Below are 21,497 nucleotides of genomic sequence, written 5' to 3'. Positions count from 1 at the left end.
ACGGAAAAACAAACATCTCCTTGAAGTTGCTCGAGCAATTAGTTTCGAAACTAAAGTGCCTAAGTATCTTTGGGGAGAGGCAGTCTTGACAGCCACCTATTTAATAAATAGACTACCATCCAGAATCTTAAATTTTCAATCGCCCATGAGTATTTTTCAAAAAAGCTTCCCCAACACTCGCATTTTGACTAAAATCCCTCTGAAAATATTTGGTAGTCTAGCATTTGTTCATAACTTTGATCCTAGTATTTAGAAGCTGGACCCAAGGGCACGGAAGTGTATCTTTGTCGGCTATCCAGCAAACCAACGGGGGTACAAATGCTTTGACCCTGTTACAAAATTTTTTTATCTCCATGGATGTAACATTCTTTGAAGGCAAATCCTTTTGCACCCCTCATCTTCAGGGGGAGTCCAGGGTTAGTAAAGATGACCACTTAGCTGAGTCTGATTTTAATATAGAACTAAGAAACCATGAAATGTCAAATTTTAATCAATCTGACACAACAGTGGAAACAAGTGGAAACAGTTCAAAGGGTTGGTTTACACAATGAAGAAGGGTGCCAAGTAAGAGGAAGACCGTGTCGCTAAACAATGCCATGAGTCAGCACGTGGGCCTGATCATGAAACTCAGAATGATGTCTCAACAACTCCTGAAACCAACACTGATCTTCCCTTCGCCTTGAGAAAAGGTACTCGGTCATGCACAAAACACCCAATCTCAAACTTTGTATCTTATAAAAAGCTGTCCTCCTCCTATTGTTCTTTTGTCTCTCAGTTAGATGCCATTAGTATTCCTAACAGTGTACAGGAAGCTCTAGAGATCCCGGAATGGAGAGAGGCGATTTATGAGGAGATGAGAGCTCTGGAAAAGAACTCGACTTGGGAGAAAGCTGATCTACCGAGTGGGAAATCTGTTGTAGGGTGCAAGTGGGTTTTTTTCCCAAAATACAAATCTGATGGATCTTTGGAACGGTATAAAGCACGGTTGGTTGCCAAAGGCTTCACCCAAACATATGGAGTTGACTACACAGAGACTTTCTCTCCGGTGGCCAAACTCAATACAATTCGAGTTATTCTCTTTGCCGCTGCTAATCTGGATTGGCCATTAAATCAGTTAGATGTGAAGAACGCCTTTCTAAATAGTGATCTAGAGGAGGAAGTGTACATGGAACCACCACCTGGATTTACTGATCAGTTTAGACCAAAGGTGTGCAGGCTAAAAAAGTCACTCTATGGACTAAAACAGTCTCCCAGGGCATGGTTTGAAAGGTTTACAAAGTTTGTGAGAAGCCAAGACTAGTATCAAGGACAATCTAATCATACTCTCTTCACAAAAAGGTCCAATAGTGGAAAGATTTCAGTATTAATTGTCTATGTTGATGATATAATATTGACAGGTGATGATATAGAAGAGACACACAGGTTGAAGAAAAGCTTGGCCAGAGAGTTTGAAATGAAGGACTTGGGGCAGTTAAAGTATTTCCTTGGAATGGAGGTAGCAAGATCCAAAAGAGGAATCACGGTGTCCCAGAGAAAATATATTTTGGATCTCTTGAAAGACACGGGGATGAGTGGATGCAAACCATCAGATACTCCTATAGAATCCAATGCAAAGCTAGGAGATATCAACAATGGTGCTACCGTGGATAAAGGAAGATATCAAAGATTGGTTGGAAGATTGATTTACCTGTCTCACACACGTCCTGACATTGCTTTCCCAGTAAGTGTGTTGAGCCAATTTATGCACTCACCATGTGCAGAACACCTTGAAGCTGTATATAGAATTTTAAGATATCTAAAATAAACTCCAGGGAAGGGGCTGCTCTTTGAAAAAAATGAGAAACGAGAAATTGAAGTGTATACAGATGCTGATTGGGCAGGATCAGTCACTGATCGAAGATCAACCTCTGGTTATTTTACATTTATGTGGGGCAACTTGGTAATTTGGAAAAGCAAAAAACAAGGAGTAGTTGCAAGAAGTAGTGCGGAGGCAGAATTCAGGTCCATGGCACAAGGAGTGTGTGAAGTATTGTGGCTTAAACACGTCATGGAGGATCTGAAAATAACTCTGAACTTTCCCATCAAGTTTTACTGTGACAACAAAGCAGCCATTAGCATTGTTCACAATCCAGTTCTTCATGAGAGGACTAAGCATATCAAAATTGACAAGCATTACATAAAAGAGAAACTTGAAAATGGAGTAATCTGTATTCCATTTGTTCCAAGCGTATTACAAGTTGCAGATATCCTAACTAAGGGCACATCCAAACAAACCTTTGAGGAGCAAGTGAGCAAGTTGGGAATGATTGATATTTACACACCAACTTGAGGGGGAGTGTCGAGTAGTTAGGATTTGATAGGGTTTATTCTGAACTAGGATCCTATATTATTGGAATGATTGGATATTTTCATATTTAGTGGATTTGATTTTATCTATATAAAGTGTACCAATCCATGGCTTTAAGGTATAACGGAAATAAAGAGAATACTTTCTCCTTGTCATGTCTGCTATATTTGTCTACAAATTACATAAATTTTAATATTATTATTGTGTTAATGTAAAACTACAATAAACATAACACTTATATTTATAAGCTTACATGAATTATTGATAATGTCTTATTCTAAACTGTTAATGTGGCTGTAAAATAATCATGTCCGTAAATAATACAAACATTGAAACTGCAAGTGTTATATTGTTCGAAAATGTTGCAAATATTTTTATTAGTTGCATGTCGAAAATTATATTGATTACATCACTAAGACATGTAATAGGTTTTTTTTCAAAAAAATATATATTATTACTATGAAAATCATTTATTAACTGCGTGTTAATATTTTTTCTCATCTCAAATAATTTATTTAACAACATTTATCGACAACAAAAGATGTTCTCATGTACATCACACGTGACTTTTGCTAGTATTTAAAAAATCACGAAAACTTTTATTAGAAGGTCTGGTCTCACGATTTAATTTTATGAGATGGTATCCTATTTGATCTCACCTATGAAAAACATTATTTTTTAAAATCTCAAATATATTGATTTTCATTGAAAACTCACGAAAACTTTTATTAGAAGGTCTCACGGGCAATTTTGTGAGATAAAATTCTATTTGATCTCACCTATAAAAAATATTATTATTTTTAATATCTCAAATATATTAATTTTCATTGTAACATATTTGTGTGAGCAGTATGATTGAATCAAGATTTTTTTTTTCCTTCCAAAATCCTAACACTATTTCCATGCGACACGTGCCCTACACACATGTGCCCGCAACCCGTTCATCTCTTTCAACTCCATTTCTTCTTCTGCCATCCTCACAAAATCACGGCCCCGATATTTATATAGCTGATCTTCCTTGATAACCCAGAAATAAGAGAACATGGAAATGACCACCCAATCTTTTTCTTATGCAAAGTCTAAATCTTTATCACCTTTCTTACCTCCCAAACCAACTGTTTTATCCCACAAGTCTGTCGATTTTGTGGGCTACAATTGCCTACCAAGAAAGTTAAAATGCAGTGCAAAACAGTTGAGAAACTTGGGTGCTGTAAGTGCTTCTGATTCTGATACCAGTCCCACCGACGATTCTGTACGATGGCTTCTTCAGCCTATAGGTTAGCAAGTTACCCAATCGGATTCTTTTTCCTATTTATAGTTGTGCGTATGTGTTTTACGGATAAATTTGGTGTGCGATATGGAGGCAATGCGGCCTGCCAAGCCTGGAGTATGTGTTGTGGCCAAGATTTTGATTTGCTTAGCAATGCGACTTCCCTTTAGGCTTTGGACTGTGAATTTAAGTGTTGAATCTTGATGGGTTCATACGAATCTTAGCATCAATGTAGGAATCTTGATTTGCTGACAATATATGGTTCAAGTTTCGTATGAAGATCCAATAAAATAATGAAGTTCAATTTAAGAGTTAATTATCCATGGCCAAGTCCACTTGGGATTTTTAATATAGGCTGACGTATTTATCTTTGTGGCCTTGTGGGTATATGTGTATGTATATATCTATATCTATATGTATATATATAACTTACATCTTATGGGTACTGATCCAGATTACAGTACAGTTTTAACTACAGGGACTAGGGAGGGTGTTTTAGTGTTATATTATATTTGAGAGCTTTACTCATTTGTTCTTATTGAACAAATGAACCATTGCCTATTCAGTTTTGTTGTGTTCAAAACTTGAACTCATCATCTATCATCTTCATTTTTATGAAGGGCTAGCATCCGGAGCCAATTCACAACCTTTGTAGCCAGAATGTGATTTACAATTGTTACACGACATTAAGTGAGTTCTTTCAGTCAAACCAAGATCTAGCTTCCCGATAAAATTGTTGGAGGATACATTCAGGTCCCTTCATCGGGGATTTTGTCAGATGTTCTACGCAAATTGTCCCTGTAAATCAATAATATATTTGCTAGATTCTCATATAAATACTGTCAAGAATAAGCCACTGTTGGCCTTGCAAGGGATGTGCATGTGGTACCTCATTCTTTCAGAGAGTTTTGGATCTAATTTTGAATTATGTTAGCAAGTGTGAGCCCTAACTTCATGCATTCATGTTTTGAAATCTGCTCTAATTATATTGTGAATGTTTCAGGTGATGGAGATACAAGGCACATTGGTTATAAGATTGCAATGCCTGGTGCTTTCGAAATAGCTTCTGTAAGTATATCAAGATTATCTTGAAAATTCTCAATCAAGATGATAGTGAGTAACAAATACTAGATGTTTTACATGATTTAGAGTGTAGTCACTGTTGGACGTGTTCGCGAGAAAGCAGACATCGTGTTACCCGTTCCCACAGGTACCCACTTTTATCCGATGATTCAGCTTGGATAGTCTCAAACCGCTTTCTGGATTTATATTTATATGTTTGTTCAAGTTTCATGGTTCAGATTAGCGGGGTGAAACTGTATTCTTACGAGCCTTCTTATCATTTCTTGACATGCTTGTTTCTTCATGCTACTCAATACAGTGTCCGCTGTGCATGCTCGAATTCAGAAAACGGAGGATAATCTCTTGATCACAGATCTGGAAAGCACAAATGGCACGTTTATTGGCGAAAAACGGCTTCGCCCTGGAGTTGTATCCACTGCATTACCTGGAAATCTTGTTACATTTGGTATGTTGATGCACTATATACACTACTGTTTAGTGGGACGACTGCGCTTATCATCCCTTCAATCTTTTCCGATTTATACGAGACTTAGTATTGTTGCTATCAGCTTCCCTTATTTGGGTTTCATGATGATCACCAGGGGACACAAATCTAGCGATTTTCAGAGTTTATAAGCTCGAGAAAGAGGAGTTTAGTACCGAATCCGAGGAATCTGGAGATAAATGAGAAGATGAGCCCCTGCAGCAGTTTAGGTTGCAAGCTGATTCTTGTATATTTTGTAACGATGAAGGTTTCTTGTAGCTTGCCAGTCTTCAGAACCACAATGCATGTAATAAATTTGACAATCTTGTGTTTTGATCACTATATATTTTCTTATAATATTTTTATTAATATATGTTGCACGAAATTGAAAAAACGGAAAAAATTTGGTTAAAAAACTGTAAATTCAAAGAGAAAGAAACCAAATATCGAATCGGAAATCGAAATTTTAAATTCAAATATAAATATTAAAAAAAAGTTTATATGATTCTGTATATGTCAAACCGACCGAAAATAACTCAAATTAAAATGAAAATGTAATAGTATATGCATTTGTTAACTTATTAAAGTTCAAAAGATTATTGAAAACACGTTTAAAAATAAACATGACAAAAATTTATATAGTAAAGTTGAAAATAATTATCATTTGTACATATTTTATTAAAAATAAAATAAAATTGATAAATACAATTTGTGCATAAATAAAAAGATTTAGGACAAGGGGTAGATTTGCAATTAAGAACCCTCGAGGGCTTCTCAGGAAAAGGTGTATGCCGAAGGTCCAAATATATATGCTCCACATTTTTGACCCGAGAACCCGACCCACGAGCACACCTGGGTCGTTCTTATATATTTAAATTAATTGTTTATTATTCGAGTTGTGCCCTACGAAATTTCACATTTTTGAAAGAAGAAGTTGCTTATAAATCTGAAATTTTTGTTAGGTTTTCCTCAATTTCAGTCACACCCTAACTATTGAGGTATTTTTATCTGAATTTTAGTGATACCTTAACTTTTCTGTTCCTTGCATTTAGGTTTTGTTAGATTTCTTTTGCAGTATCTATAAATTTTCTATTTTCTCGCGAAAAATAGTTTCATTTCAGTTGAATTCAATTGGGATATCATTCTTTTTTGCCCCCTTCTTTAAATTGATAAATTTGTTTGATTTTTTTACTTTCGCGGATCTAGGGTTTGAATTGTACGACTTGCTTCCTTGTTTCTGAGGGTGTGATTGAATTGTATTGTTAAATTGTTACGAGTATTTCTCGAATTTTTTCGGTGTTGTGCCGTCGGATTGTGTGATTCTATCCTCGAGTAGTGGTGGTTTACGGTTTGGTTCTGATAGTTCGATTTCTGGGTTGACTACCCTGTTATCAAATTTGGGAAAGGTATTTTATGGCATTTGAATGCCAGAAGAATACAGAAATTTTGTTTAAAGAGGCATCTACAAATTGCTCGGATAATCCAGTTGTAGAAAAAAGTGACTCGGATCATTTGGTAAAGATTAACAGGAAAGATTTTGGATCGGTCAACACTGAAATCTCGGATACTGGGTCAAAATCTAATGCCAGAATTGAGACTTCTTTCAGGGAAGCTTTGCTGTCTCATAGTGGTTCATTTTCTGATCTTCCTCCGGCACTAATTTCTGAAATTCTGAATTTTCTTGACCCCAAAGAACTTGGGATTGTGGCTTGTGTCAGCACATCACTGTACAGGCTCGCATCTGATCACCAAGTGTGGAAGGATTTTTACTACGAGAGGTGGGGAAATCTGATATCTGCTGTCAATTTAGGGCCAGAATATTCAGATGAGAAATCATGGAAGGAACTCTTTGTGGAGAGAGAGTTCAGGTGCAAGACCTATATGGGACGCTACAGCATTGACACGCTGTATGGGCATGCTGAAGCTGTTAGGACTGTTTTTCTGCTGGTCTCTAAAAAGCTGCTCTTCACCTCAGGATATGATCAGGTAGTAAGAATGTGGGACATGGAAGGAGGCCTTTCAATTGCATCATCTCGTCCTCTTGGTTGCACTATACGTGCGATTGCAGCTGATACAAGGCTTTTGATTGCTGGGGGTACAGATGGGTTTATACATGGTTGGAAGGTGGAAAATGGGAACCCCCACTTGTTTGATATTAGGTCACCTCAGAATCAAAATATGGAATTTCGAGTTTGGGAACATGAGGGACCTATAACTTGTCTTGCTTTGGATTTAGTTAAGATGTACAGTGGTTCTTGGGACATGACTATACGCATATGGGATCGCTCTTCTTTAAAATGCATGAAGGTCTTAATGCATAATGACTGGGTCTGGAGCCTTGCTCCTCATGATATTACAATTGGGAGCACTGCAGGTTCAAGTGTTTACATTTGGGACACTATATCTGGGTGCCAACTTACTGTCATTAATAACACTCATGTTGGTAATGCGTATTCATTGGCACGAAGTCACACAGGGAAGCTTTTGTTTACTGGAGGAGAGGACGGTTCTATACACATGTTTGAGATTAGCAGAAACGTCAAGTGCCGTACCCTAAAGGTTGCGACGTGGATTCCTCACACGGGGCCTGTGTATTCTCTTGCATTTGAGTTCCCTTGGCTGGTCTCATGCTCCAGTGATGGTAAGGTTTCACTTATCGATGTGAGGAAGTTGTTGAAGACGGGTTGGAATTCCTTTTCTGGGAGTGGGAATGCTTCCAAGGGTTACTGTGTGAAGGTACATGATGTAGAACCCCCACAGAGGATGCTGCACGGGTTTAGTTGCAATCTGTTCTCAGTAGGCATCGGTTCTGATCGTATTGTTTGTGGTGGTGAAGAAGGTGTTGTGAGGATATGGAACTTTTCACAAGCTCTGGAGATTGAGCAGAGGATCCGGACTTTGAAGGGTATAAGGCTCGAAAACAGAATGAGGCGTCGTAAGCTCCAAACTGAAATTGGTGGTAAAGGTAACAAAGGTGAGCAGTGTTCGATTGCTGCAAAGAACAGCGAGAAAAGTGGTTGGCATAGCAAGCGTAGAGTCAGCGGGAAGTTGAAAGCATAGCTGTAGATTGTATTTTCTAATTGTTTCACTTTCACTCTTATCATTTTGGTATTATTTGGCCTCGTGCATGGACTAATCCTAAATAGTCATTATTGTTCACGTGAAATTTAGATATCAAACAAAGATGGATCTTTGCTTAAAATGTTATCATTCTTCTATTCAGCCTTTTTATATAATTTTTTGCTATCACCTATGTGCTCGTCTTTGTCTCTTTGAACATGTTCAACTACTTGCTTGTCTCATCACAAATTAAAATTAAAAATTACTCTCTTTTCATAGGAAATGTAAGAATTGGTTTTGATAACATGCATTCACCAGCCTCGGGGTTTATGACATACGCCGGGTATTATGATATTCATGCGATTTAAGAAAATGGTTTATACAATATGTTTTCTTAAGTAGTGTTTGCAATTTCACTTGTTAATTTATAGAAATATATGATTATGTTTATTTGTTAATATATTAAAAAAATAGATTATATATTTCTATAGATTAACGCTTTGACAATAGATTTTTGACCTCCTAATCTGTATCATCCATCCACCAGTGACGCAAAGAATACTCGCACATTTCATTAAAATAACGTAAATATATGGTAAAAGGTAATGACTATAAATATCGATTAGCAAAAGTAAAATTCAGTAATAAAAAAAAAATCAGAAAAACTTGAAAGAAATTTCTTGATATGTAATTAAATAATAAGATAAAGAATAGTATTATTAATATTTTTTTTAATTCAAAAACCTCCCTTAATATATCTTTTCTATTATTTTCTATCTTATTAAAATTTAGGGGTTGGTACGTTTATGACCACCTCTTTATTTTTACATACCCTTTAATATATATTTAATTACCAAAATACTATTTTATTTTTGTCCAATGATAACTATTAATTTACGAAAATATTATTTTTATAAAATTAATTTATTTATATACAAAAAACAATTTTTAAAATTATCATCTACTTTTATTTTTGGTTTTTCATAAAAAAAAAAATGAAGTGTATAAACACGCAAAACGTACATACGAGTTACTAGTATATATTAATTTTTTTATGTTGAATAAAAATCACTATATTAACACAAAGCGCACGGGAAGTGAGTTGACCCATTTCAATTAACGGTCAAACCCGACCCGATTTCAGAAAACCGCCTATTCATTTCTCAGGGAGTGAGGCAACGCAACCCTATCCCACAACCGCGGAGACCCTTCCTCTCACGATCAGCGTCAGGTACGGCTAACTTTTAAACTCTCGCGTGCGTGTGCTTTGGATCGGATTTAATTGATCAGGAATTCGCTGAGTCAAATGTCAATGCTTGAAACTGGGATTTCTTGATTTGGATGTTTTATGCGTCGAAATTTATTTGTGCGAAGTTCGATTAATGGGGGTTGTGGTGGAATATGTACAAAATTTATGGCCCTTTTCTGCTTTTGTATTCAATGACTTGAGAGCGTCAGATGGTATAGTTAACAAGTTGCGGGTCCCGGAAACCACTAAGAATTTTGTTTATGCGATTCACGAGCCTGAATCTCAGGCTGTGATATACGTGTTGTCTGTTCAGAACTTGTCCGAAAGGTCAGCTTTGGATGCTGAGTGTCTGATTAAAGAGATCAAACCCGACGCCGTTGTTGTTCAAGTCGGGCATTCGAATGGTTTAGATGGTGATGGCCTTCCGAATGGTGGAACTGAGTCAATGAATAATAGTAGTAGTATTGGTGAGGATGGTGCCATAATTGACGAATGCAGTGTTCCAACTTCGTCTCTCGAGGTGTTACGGAGATGTTTTGTGCATAAGATTAACAAAGAAAAGTATGAGGACATGGCAGGGAGTGTGGTGTTGAGGGAAATCTTCGGGGTGAGTTTTAACCAGCATTTTGTGGCAGCCAAGAAGGCGGCCGGTGAAGTTGGTTCTTCGTTTTTCATGCTCGAGTCTCCTTTCGTAAGATGCAGCATAGGCAAAGTTAGTGAGTCAGGTTTGAACACGGAGAATGAGGTTGCAAAGTCGAGTAGTGGAATCCAAAATTCATTCTGTCTACAAACAAGTAACTTGGTTCCTGGAAGACTGGTAAGTTCGGTAGCATCGGTGAATTCAAGGGCGTTTTGTGTTACTGATGATGTCCAGTCTCAAATGGTAAAGTCATTATCATCACATTTGGTTCATTTAAATCCGGTTTCAGAAATGGGTAGCGAAGTTGTTCAGCCTTCAGTAGATTATGATGTCCCAGCATTCGCAAAATCCGTCTATCCTTTGCTTGTTGATTTGCATGATATATTTGTTGAAATTCCATCTATGAAGACGGCATTGGCTTGTGCACAGAAAATGCTTTGTGATGTGAACAAGGGAGAAACAATTGAAACTCGGCTCCTTTCAGAAGTTTATGCATTTCAGATTGCAGTTGAGGGGCTGAGAATTGCCTTGAATAATGCAAGTCGAGTATCACTGGGTAAACTAAGAAATCCTATCCCTGCAAACACCAAATTTTCTGAACTTCCTTTGGAGGAGAGGTCGCATGCTATTCTTGCTCAGGCTATTCGAAGCCAGACTAAGCAGTACAAATCATTGGTTGCTGTAGTTGATGCTAGTGCATTAGCTGGGCTTAGGAAACACTGGAAAACTGACGTGCCGACGGAGGTAAAAAACATGGTCGAACAACTCATCACTGATCTTGGAGATGAGGGTAAGCTCGATGGCCATTCTTACAGAAAGCATTTATTGGCGGATAAACCTGTGGTGGCAGTTGGGGCTGGTGCAACAGCAATTTTAGGAGTCTCTTCGCTCTCCAAAGTTATTCCGGGATCAACATTTGTCCAACTTGCTACTCTTCACATCCCAGCTTCGTTGAATCTCATGTTTGCTCAGACCCAAAAGGCTATTCTTTTTGCTATTGGCAAGGCTTTTGGTCCTGGCAAAGTGATCGCTCATGGAATGGCAAATTCTATGTTGAAAAGCTCCACCATGAAAGCTGCTGCATCTGCTGAGAAAATACGTTTTGTGACTCACGGTATGATAGCTTCGGCAGAAAAAACAAGCCTTTCTGCCATGAGATCAGCATTTTATGAAATAATGAGAAAAAGAAAAGTTCGACCGGTGCGAGCTTTACCCTGGACTACCTTTGGGTTTAGTATTGCAACTTGTGCTGGTTTGCTTGTCTATGGTGATGGAATCGAATGTGCTGCCGAATCATTTCCTGCAGCTCCATCAATCGCCAGTTTGGGCCGTGGAATCCGAAGTTTGCACGAGGCATCTCAGGCCGTCAAGCAAGTGGAGAGTTCCAGAATACAAAATTCAATAGAATCACTTCTGTACAAATTCAAGAACATAAAAACTAAATAAAACAGTTATTCACAATCTCAGTGGCATTTTTGTCCATGACTCCTTGCTCAGTACTTGAGTTCGGTAACTTTCTCTGTATATAACACCAAGATATTACAGATTAGCTTGTGGCTTTCCTTGAACATTTCTGTTACTTACATTAGAAATGGCATTTATAAATCATTTGCCCTTTTAGTCTAAAACAAATGAAGGGTTCTGGCCTAAGTGTTCTACAGTTTCTGATGTTGGTGGTTCTGAAGTCGATGTATCCCCCGTTTAGGTACACTTAATTTGGTCCTATGGATGAAGGATGCATTATAATGTTATACTCATCCAATATTTGTCCACCCTTTAACAATCTGGTGTTGAATCATGAATGTACGTTATAAACTTCTTCTGAAATATGTTGGGGGAACCATGCAAATTTATGTCGATAATCTGTTTTTAATATTTTTGTTAATATTTCGATGGAGAGTGGACATAGAAGATTTTTTTATTTTTAACGGGAATTTGAATTCATATCTTGAAAAAGGGATGACTCAGAGGGAGACTCCATCTCATATGAGTTAGAAGCTCATTGACTTATGCGAGGGTTAAATCGAGAGATGTGCACCAGTAGGTAGGGCCCTGAGCGAGGGAACAACATGGTCCAACTCCCAAAGCATACTCTCAAATATTTCAATGAGGAATATGCTCCACACAAGGATCGAACTTGCAACGTTGGAGAATTTTTTCTCACGTTCTTACCAACTCGTCTATGTTTCTGTGAACTTGAATTTATATCTTTATCTTACGAAAAGAGGTTCATGACACTATATCATGGGAATAAATAATTATTTTTTTGGATTGAATTACTTATGTAAGTCCTTTATTCAGGTCCAACGACGAGGAACGGATTTTAAATCACATTTTAATTTCTTCTATGGCATTTTGGTTACTTCTTTATGTTCTAATTTAATTATTCAATAACATAAATAATGTGTCGGCATATAAAACAATTATAAATTGTATAACGTCAAAGCAAATAAATTCGTTGGGATAACAAATAAATGCATCCAATTTTTTGGTCTCTGACTCATCACTTTGCAACAAATTTGAAGCGTACGGAGAGATAAAAAGGCGCAATTAATTATGACAAAAAATAAATGTTAGACAGATGTTTGTCTCCTTTGTTTTACTTTTCTAGATGTAATAAATATTCTTAATTAATTATTTTATGTTAGTAATTACTATTATTTTTTTCAAAAAATAAATAAATTGAACACGAAAACTCCAAATGGTTTTACCGTCAATTTCGTATATGAAAAGGTATTATTTTTTAAAAATAATAATAATTTTTATTATGAATATGAATAGGATTAATCTATGATTAAGATATGTGATATCGGTTAAAAAAAACATACTTTAAATTGAAATGATCGTATGCTTATGAGTTGATAATGCGTGTGTTACCCCACATTATATTTATATGTTATTGATCGACCTAATATATATTAATAATGAAAATAATATTTTTCAGCCTGAATTGGATTGAATAAGAAATTGTCTCACAAAATCAACACCTAGATCATATATCTTTTGTGATTTATAATTTAGTTAAATAAAATTCATATATTTTATCAACTTCACATGTCTAAAAATAGTGTTCGTGATTGCTTGTAAGAAACATTTTTTTTGCATATTTAGTTTGTACCCACAAATTTTTGGAATCCTTTCATATTACAAAATATATTTTTCTTCTTGGTATGAGACAAATGTGGGTAAAAATTTCTCATTTGCTGCAAGAGCACTGCAAAATCAAAAATAATCTTAACAAAAACTTACCCAAACAAATCAAGATTCAATTTTTAATACTTTGATGCGCTGAAAAACAAGACAAATTCCATTACTTTTGCAAAGTCGGCGATGGCCCGCAGTCCACGCTGCAGTCTTGTCTAATGCTAAAGATATTCCTATCTTTTCATCGTTTGCATGCACAGCTCGGTACAGATTCACTGCCACTCACACAAAGCGCAATCCTGCTTTATACATTTGTGTGCATGATTCCTTCTTTATTTTACATATTTCTGCACTGAAATCAATAACTTCTCCTCCCTACCAATTTGATTCCGAAATCGGTAATGTAGTGTTCTTTGTTCAGTTAAGGTAGAATTACAACTGAAATAGTGCGAGCCAAGAAATATATTTCGCCTTAAGTTTGTGCAATCCTTTGGTTTTCTTGATGCGAGCCTGGTGGGGTTCTGGCACGCAGTTTTGTGAGTGACTTTCTGGGTTTTGATGGGTTGAAGGGTTGAGTTTTGGGGTTGCTTTTTGAAAATTAAGAAACTTGAATCAAATTCCTGCCATTACTGTGTTCTTTTATTTATGGGTTTGATAGTTTTAATGCTCAGCTTTCCGTCTTTCCTCCCATGACATTGGTTTCTTTGTGGTTTAAGATGGATTGATTTCGCCTTTTGTTTTGCTCCTAGGAATTGAAATTCATCCGTTGTTTGATTTTTGTAGTGTTAATGGATTTCTGCTGCAATTTGGCTAGGTCTCCTCTGTTCATGGATGTATTTCCTTTTCTGGTTGAATTTAGTTCACTGTGTTTGTGTTTGAATCTCTCATTATCAACTACAGGCTCTTGGTTGAAATGATGAAAAGGGCATATGTAACAAGACTTGTAAATTGTAATTCTCAAACGGCAGTAAATGGTTTTCCATCTCGAGAAGGATAAATGTTTCTTGTAGTTTAAGAATTAAGATTATCTTAATTCAATTGGGTACTGTTGTTTTACTTTATGACCCATAGTTAAGTGAGATGAGATCTGAGATTTAGATTTCCCTTGTTAAACTTCTGCTACATGGTCCAGGACATGCTAGTGTAAGCTTGAAACTTGAACACTAATGGGAGCATCAAGCTCCAGATTGGAAGAAGACAAAGGCCTGCAGCTGTGTCGTGCACGGAAGAAATTTATCAAGCAAGCACTCAACGGCAGGTGTTCTGTAGCAGCAGCTCATATTGCTTATATAGAAGAACTTAAAATCTTGGGTGTTGCTTTAAGAAGATTTGTGGAACTTGATGCTCAAGGCGATGAGCCATCACAAACTGATGCCGCTGCGAATGCATCGCCATCTCTCACGCGTCAAGTGTCGAGTCATTGCAATTCTCCGCATATGAAATTTAATACTACATTTTCCAAGAAAGTTGAAGAAAAGCCTCCTGCTCCTGTTTCAGTTACAGTTACTCCATGTTCCACTGATGCACCTGAATCGTCTTTTGAAACTCTGCCATGGGATTTTTTTGGCCTTTTTAATCCGGTAAACAATCATTTTTCATCTCAAGATGGGAGGGGAATTGATCAGGGTTCAGAGTATTCTGAGTGTGTAAAAGAAAATTTTTCATCTCCTCAAATGGAAGAGTCTCAAGAATCTGAAGACGAATTTGATGAACCCTCTTCGGCCACTCTTGTTCGGAGTTTTAAAAATATAAACAGGGAAATGATAAATCATGTCAATCATGATTCACCCCATATGGCACCAGAAGTACCAACAATTAAGTCACCGAGTTTTGATGTGAACAAGGTCGAAGAATTCGTCATCAATGAGGATTCGACCGTTCCATCATCAGAAAGTGTGACATTAGAAACCAAGTTTGTGAATGGGAAGAATAACAACTCTCCTGATCTATCACAATCTAAGCAGACATCTTCAAGATTTGCCCATTTGAATGATGTGAACACAACACCTGTCAAAAGTGAACTTGAAGGCAAGAATATTGCCCCCAAGGACATCTTTTCCAGCATGAAAAATATCGAACAGCTTTTCTTCAAGGCATCTGAATCTGGTAAAGAAGTTCCCCGAATGCTTGAAGCGCATAAATTTCATTTCCGTCCAGTCTTCCCTGCGAAAGAAAGTAAATATTTTTGTCTCCCTCTTAACACATTTTTACGTTTCCACGCCGAAGTGATGGTGTTATTTTAGGACAAAAAGCAATATAGCAGCTTAATAATGAGATTTTACTAGAGTTTTCGACAATGGGGCAATCATATATGCTGATCTTTGAGATATACTTGAAGCACAGAGTATCATTAGTTCTTCAACTTTCTCAATGATTTCATCAATTATGATACAATGGTGAAATTCAATGAAAACCTTGTGTTCCCCAGGTGGATCGGTTGCCTCTCCATTAATAACATCTTGTTTCTCTTGTGGGGATGATCCAAGTGTGATTCAAGAAGGTAGTTTAGTCCAACTTTATCAATTCATTGTAAATTTTTCAGGCGTCCCAGCATTAAGAATCCTTTCATTGTCATTAACTTATGGAATCATTTTTGGGTTTTATTTCTTTTGTTCAGAGCCTCCTCAGAATTCCGTAAAGTACTTGACATGGCCCCGGACAGCATCATCTCATTATGCTTCATCACAAAATCTTCTAGAGGCAAACTCATCTGATAATACCGCGACTGATCTTAGTAACAATCTTTTTGACAACTTCTGTATGGTATCTGGTAGTCATGCGTCAACCTTGGACAGGCTTTATGCATGGGAGAAGAAGCTTTATGATGAAGTAAAGGTATGCTTTTCCATTTCATCACAATGTGTATATTTCGGTGTTATATCTTATTGAATAATTGCTGGAGGATATTCCACCTTTTTCAGGCTGGTCAAGTGCTTAGAGCTAATTTTGATCAGAAGTGCAAGTCTCTACGACTGCAAGAATCGCGAGGACATAGTTCCGAGAAAGCTCGTTCTGTAGTCAAGGACCTACATTCAAGAATTCGAGTTTCTATACACAGAATGTATTCCATCTCAAAGAAAATTGAAGAAATTAGAGACGAGGAGCTTCAGCCCCAACTCGAGGAGTTAATCGAAGGGTGAGCATCTGTCAATATTTTCATTGATAATTTATAAGCAAGAACTTCCTGAATCCAATATCAAGTATTGCCCCTCCCCCATCATTTTCAATTTTGGGATGCAATGACAATTGTACAAGGATCGAATCATGAGGCTTTAGTCACCCAACTATCAGCTTGGTTGGTTCTGCCCCTGCATAGAGTACTTGGTATTCAACAACAATTGCTACTTCGTGGTTATTATATGGCGTAGCCGCGTAAGGATCGAATCATTAGAATATAAAGCATTCGAGCCTCAGATAACTAATTGTTCTTGTTATCGATGACAGATTGATTAGAATGTGGGAAACAATGCTGGAATGCCACAATCTTCAACTTCACATTGCAACAATGTCGCGTCGCCCTGGAAGCACGAATCCCACAGTTCACTCAGATTCACAAAGACAGATTACAATGAATCTGGAAAATGAACTGAGTTCTCTATCATCCAGCTTCACAAAATGGTTAGGCGCGCAGAAGATATACATCGAAGCAATCGATAAGTGGCTCTTCAAATGTGTTTTGCTTCCACAGAACACTTCCAAGAGGAACAAGAGAATGAAGCCTCCACCCATAAGAAACTGCGGCCCACCCATATACACGATATGTGGCGCTTGGTTGGAGATGATCAATGAATTGCCGTGTAAAGGAGTCACTGATTCGATTAAAGATTTAGCAGCAGAAGTTGCTCATTTTTTGCCCCATCAAGAAAAGAACAGCGAGAACAGTGTGAACCACTCGTATAAAACATCCTTGTCGGATGCACCTGATGGTGATCATGGTCTCAATACGTCGAGAGAGACAGTTTTTCATGATCATGTGGCTGTGTTTGATCGATTTCGTACGAGGTTGGTGGGTTTTCTTGGCTGTTTGAACAGCTTTGCAGAGTGTTCAGTGAAGAAGTTTGCTGAACTCCAGAAGGTCATTCAGGAAGCCAAGAATAATCATGAACACTTGAAGTCCCAACAGAAGGAGATTTCGTCTGAATTTTAGAATAAACAATGAATAATGCCTGTATGTAAAATGGTTGGTTTGCTGAGTTTATTGTACATTATGAGGGGCACAAACATATAAAACAAGGATAGCTTCCCAATAATGGGATTGTAATTTAAATGAAAGAGCTCAAGATGTTAAAACGTGTTATAAATAAATAAATTAAGTCGGCACACGAGCTTTCCGAGATATTCGTTTGTCTCGCACCAAAACCAAAAACGCTCTCCGATAGTGTCGATAATATAAAGTTTTTGAAATATTAATCCAACACCAAAATTTATGTAACAAAACCAAACCAATAGAGTATTTCATCGTATGTAATTATTCAAATCACATGAACAATGTATATGGAGTACACCATCAAAATTAGCCACACAACAAGAGTATATATGTTCATCGTAAGCAAAATTATTATCTACCATAATCTCACACTATAGTCGCATTTAGCAGACACGATCTTAGCCTTCTCATCTAATGTATTGGTCACTATGTCGCATTTCACCTTAACAGTAAATTTCCATGTGTTGGCCGAACCCACCTTTAGCTTCATCGGCGCCTTCAACCTCACCACAAACGGCACCGTTCCTTGATTCTGCCCGTTGCTCAACGCCGTCACGACGGCGCCGCCGAGAACGACGTTGGATCCGGTCAGGGTAGTTTGGATCATCGTAGTATTCTTCTTCGGCTGATAAAAAACCGGCAAAGCGCCGTCGCTGAACTTAACGTCGTTGAAGAAAACGTCAACGGCGCTATCCTGCAAGTAATATATCCCAACCTTCCCGTTGGGGTTCTCCGCTCTGATGGTGACGTTGAATCCGGGAGAAATTGGGGCGGATGACGTCAGGTTCATCCCCTGTATGGCGAAGCTGGTCACCGTGTATTTAGGCGATTTGAAGCGGAAGACTAGGTATAGCACTCCGGCTGAGACGGCTGCTGCCACGACCAGGAAGAAGAGGAGGCAGAAAGTGAAACAGCAGCAACGGCGGCAGCAGCTGCTCCTGCTGCGGCTTTTGCGCTTGGTGAGGGCTTCGAAATTTTTGGCATTCTCCGGCGGCGGATATCGGAAGATTTGTTCCCTGGGGAGCTGAAACACGTAGGTTGCCGGTGGAAGGGCGACCGGTTTCGACGGCGGAGGGTTGGGTGGCTTTGGGTGTTCACCGGATTGCTGGGCTGAAGCATCGGCCGATGAAGACGAAGGCGGCGGATCGGAGGTGGTGGGATGAACACGCTGATCGGCCATCCTGAATCATACAGTGGATTTATTCATAAAAATAAAAAAATTTGAAGAAATGGAAGGCAGTTTTTATATGAAATTTGGAGGTTGAAATATATTTGAAGGTTACAGGTTGTGTGTATGTGCGGGGAGTGAATTAATAGTACACTTGCGTGTAATGAAACGCGTGAGACATTACGCCGCGTTAAATACAGTTGTTACATACTCCACTTTCATTTCAAGGTTGTGTATCTTATGACACGTCTCACATTTTTTATAGTAAAAAAAAAAATTTATTGCACCAAACTCTCATCTCAAGTATTTAAAATGTTCGTTTTGTGAAATTTTAATAGATATTTTAGCCTTTATTTTTTGTAATAGTTGTACGTTTAACCTTTGTCACGATGATTTTATTAAAAATACGTTGTTTTTGCGTCAAAATAACCATTTTTTTATAATATTAGAATTATAATACAAAAATGACATTTTATTCATCCACATCAAAATAAATAATTTATTCACAAATACGCGTGATGTATTTGAGTAAATATGAAAAATACTACAATAAAAGGGCACTTTCGTACTATAAATATAACATTGTATCATAGACCTAATATTATTAAAAAAAATTGTTGATTAGCCGATGTAACAACGCGTGCTCAATAACACATTGAGGCAAGGGTTCAACATGCAACTATTACAAAATGTTAAGGTCTAGGGTGCCTATTAAAATTTCACAGAGGAAAAGTGTGTATTTTCAATATTTTACAGTGGATTTGGTGCAATAAACTCGTAAAAAAATACTATTATTTATGTAAAAGTAAAAAAAAAAAATTATTAATCGAGTTGAACAGAAAATTTGTCTCATAAAATTGATTCATGAAACAGTCTGATTGAATTATTGTGGAATTTAAATTTATACACCATGGATTCACGATACACTACAATCTACATGCATAATAACACATAAACTCTCTTCGACGAAATATATCGGTTCAAGTATTTTACAAATATTTCATTCAAGAAATTGTTGCACTTCTTTGCAAAATTTAATAAATGGGTATATTAGTAAAACAAACAAAAATAAATATTATCGAAGGCAAAAATTAGATTATATATTTGAGATAACTGAAAAAAAAAATACATTGATATAATTGAGACGAATAAATTATATTGTACAAAAACTATTAACACTACACGACTATTGTGTGTGTTTAATCTGTATTATCAAATTTGAGACTCTTTCGTGTCAAATTCCGTTATTTTATTAAATGTTGAATTTATTATGATTTAATTGAACATTAATTATTCAAGAAAAAAATCCATTATCATAAATTTGTCAGAATAATATTATATTATTATAAAAAAACCTAAGTCGTAAAAGTTAATCTATGTAGTTTTAAATTTTAACCACTTTTGATTTTTTATTTTTTTTTTATTTTTTTGTGTATGAACGTATCGTGAGTAAATGATACTAGAATTGTACTATGATATAGATTATGTGTTGTTTATGTATAATATCTGGTTAATTTATAATTTATTTTAAATTTGAAATGATGGATATACAAACTAAAATATATCTAGTAGAAATTAGTCGAAAAAATGATGCAATGAAATTGGTGAGATATACGGAAATTGTTTGGCAATAAATAGATGGAATGAAATTTAATTAATTACATATCAAATATGATATTGTTCAAGAAAAATTACATAATGCATTCATGAATTTCAGGAAATATATCTTGTTTAGAATAAATATTGCATGTGTTCGTGCAAATATACGGATTAATAGTCGCACACAAGATCGTCATGCAATTTATTTATATATTTTTTTAAAACACAAATAAGGAAACCAGCAACGCAAAGTAGAAATTTTCAAATTGTTGAGAATTGGTCACAAGTCAAATGAAGCCAAATTACGCTTCCACATAAAATGCTGTATAATTCATAAATGGATATTATCTCACTGGTTGCCGTAACACATCGGTTAGTTCGTGAATGAGATGATGAAGGATGAATAAAATCATAATGATGATCAATATATTTGGATAAAATAATGGTGTCCACGTTAATGCTTTGTAGAATTTAATTTGAATCAAACAATAGATAACTAATTAATTATGATTAATCAATCAATGTTTTATCCTACATATTAAACATTGCCTAAAAGTATATATTGTCACAATAGTGCACTAAATAATGATATTTATCAGTACACGTGGGTCATATTTTTCAGTGAACCTCACATGCAAGGAGAAATATTTCATCTTTATATGTACTTTTACATATTGCTTGACTCATTGATGAGATGATAAAATATGCATAATATAAGGATATTGACCTCGTTTGGATTTGGTAAACATTTTTTAAAAAAAGCATTTTTTTAAGCTATAATTTTTTGCTTTTGAAAAAGCTCTAATTTTGACTTAAAAAATGCTTATTTAAGCACTTTTCTGGTCAGTCAAATACTTCATTAAATAAAAAGCACTTAAAAAAGTGCTTTTTTGATCTGGCTTTTGAAACCAAATGGGGCCAATAAATCAATATACTTGGATAAAATAGTTACGTGTGTCACTAATCATCTGTAAAATTAAATTTGAATAACATTTTATCTTCCATACCAAACGGTGTTTAAAAATATTATCAAAAAGATACCATGAAATTTTTCGGTTAAAAATATCGGATTCGAAACCCAATTAATGTTACAAAACCGCTCCACTGACGCATAAAAAATTGGTATAATAAGCAAACAAGTAAGAAATGAAAGCACCTTTGAGTTAATATTAATCCTTCGCACAAGCAATCGACGAGAGCCAACACCCTTTAATCGGTCTACTAATTAAGCCTTTGAATTTGTTACATTCAAGATTCATTTATATAA

The 21,497-nt window shown here is 36.3% G+C and overlaps 5 protein-coding genes across 7 annotated transcripts; 4 read left to right on the top strand and 1 right to left on the bottom strand.

Moving 5' to 3' along the window:
- The first annotated feature begins 3,274 nt into the window (after positions 1-3,274).
- Positions 3,275-5,520, top strand: LOC140884754 (zeaxanthin epoxidase, chloroplastic). The gene is made up of 5 exons (XM_073291602.1): positions 3,275-3,624; positions 4,621-4,685; positions 4,767-4,827; positions 4,999-5,145; positions 5,282-5,520. Exons 1-5 carry the CDS (start codon positions 3,390-3,392, stop codon positions 5,365-5,367), a joined length of 594 nt encoding a protein of 197 aa, XP_073147703.1. The 5' UTR covers positions 3,275-3,389; the 3' UTR covers positions 5,368-5,520.
- Positions 5,521-6,069: 549 nt separating this feature from the next.
- On the top strand, positions 6,070-8,385 carry LOC140882106 (F-box/WD-40 repeat-containing protein At5g21040). Its single transcript, XM_073287870.1, has 2 exons — positions 6,070-6,161; positions 6,370-8,385. The coding sequence occupies exon 2, from the start codon at positions 6,577-6,579 to the stop codon at positions 8,221-8,223; it is 1,647 nt and encodes a 548-aa protein (XP_073143971.1). The 5' UTR covers positions 6,070-6,161; positions 6,370-6,576; the 3' UTR covers positions 8,224-8,385.
- Positions 8,386-9,351: 966 nt separating this feature from the next.
- LOC140883115 (uncharacterized) lies at positions 9,352-11,693 on the top strand. The gene has a single exon (XM_073289449.1). The coding sequence runs from the start codon at positions 9,606-9,608 to the stop codon at positions 11,556-11,558; it is 1,953 nt and encodes a 650-aa protein (XP_073145550.1). The 5' UTR covers positions 9,352-9,605; the 3' UTR covers positions 11,559-11,693.
- Positions 11,694-13,448: 1,755 nt separating this feature from the next.
- LOC140882571 (uncharacterized) lies at positions 13,449-17,547 on the top strand. 3 transcript variants are annotated; one of them, XM_073288647.1, is made up of 6 exons: positions 13,449-13,520; positions 14,389-15,431; positions 15,685-15,756; positions 15,874-16,091; positions 16,178-16,392; positions 16,701-17,547. In XM_073288647.1, the coding sequence occupies exons 2-6, from the start codon at positions 14,423-14,425 to the stop codon at positions 17,401-17,403; spliced, it is 2,217 nt and encodes a 738-aa protein (XP_073144748.1). In that variant the 5' UTR covers positions 13,449-13,520; positions 14,389-14,422; the 3' UTR covers positions 17,404-17,547. The 3 variants fall into 3 exon arrangements, with proteins under 3 accessions (XP_073144748.1, XP_073144746.1, XP_073144747.1); XM_073288645.1 differs by lacking the exon at positions 13,449-13,520 and adding an exon at positions 13,536-13,792; XM_073288646.1 differs by lacking the exon at positions 13,449-13,520 and adding an exon at positions 13,551-13,654.
- A 132-nt stretch (positions 17,548-17,679) lies between these two features.
- Positions 17,680-18,747, bottom strand: LOC140882572 (NDR1/HIN1-like protein 13). Its single transcript, XM_073288648.1, has one exon. The coding sequence runs from the start codon at positions 18,641-18,643 to the stop codon at positions 17,819-17,821; it is 825 nt and encodes a 274-aa protein (XP_073144749.1). The 5' UTR covers positions 18,644-18,747; the 3' UTR covers positions 17,680-17,818.
- Positions 18,748-21,497: the final 2,750 nt, after the last annotated feature.

This window comes from Henckelia pumila, chromosome 2 (genome assembly GCF_033568475.1).
Source record: "Henckelia pumila isolate YLH828 chromosome 2, ASM3356847v2, whole genome shotgun sequence".
Taxonomy (NCBI): domain Eukaryota; kingdom Viridiplantae; phylum Streptophyta; class Magnoliopsida; order Lamiales; family Gesneriaceae; genus Henckelia; species Henckelia pumila.
Note: the sequence above shows the minus strand (reverse complement) of the source record. Positions and strands in the feature narration are given on the sequence as shown.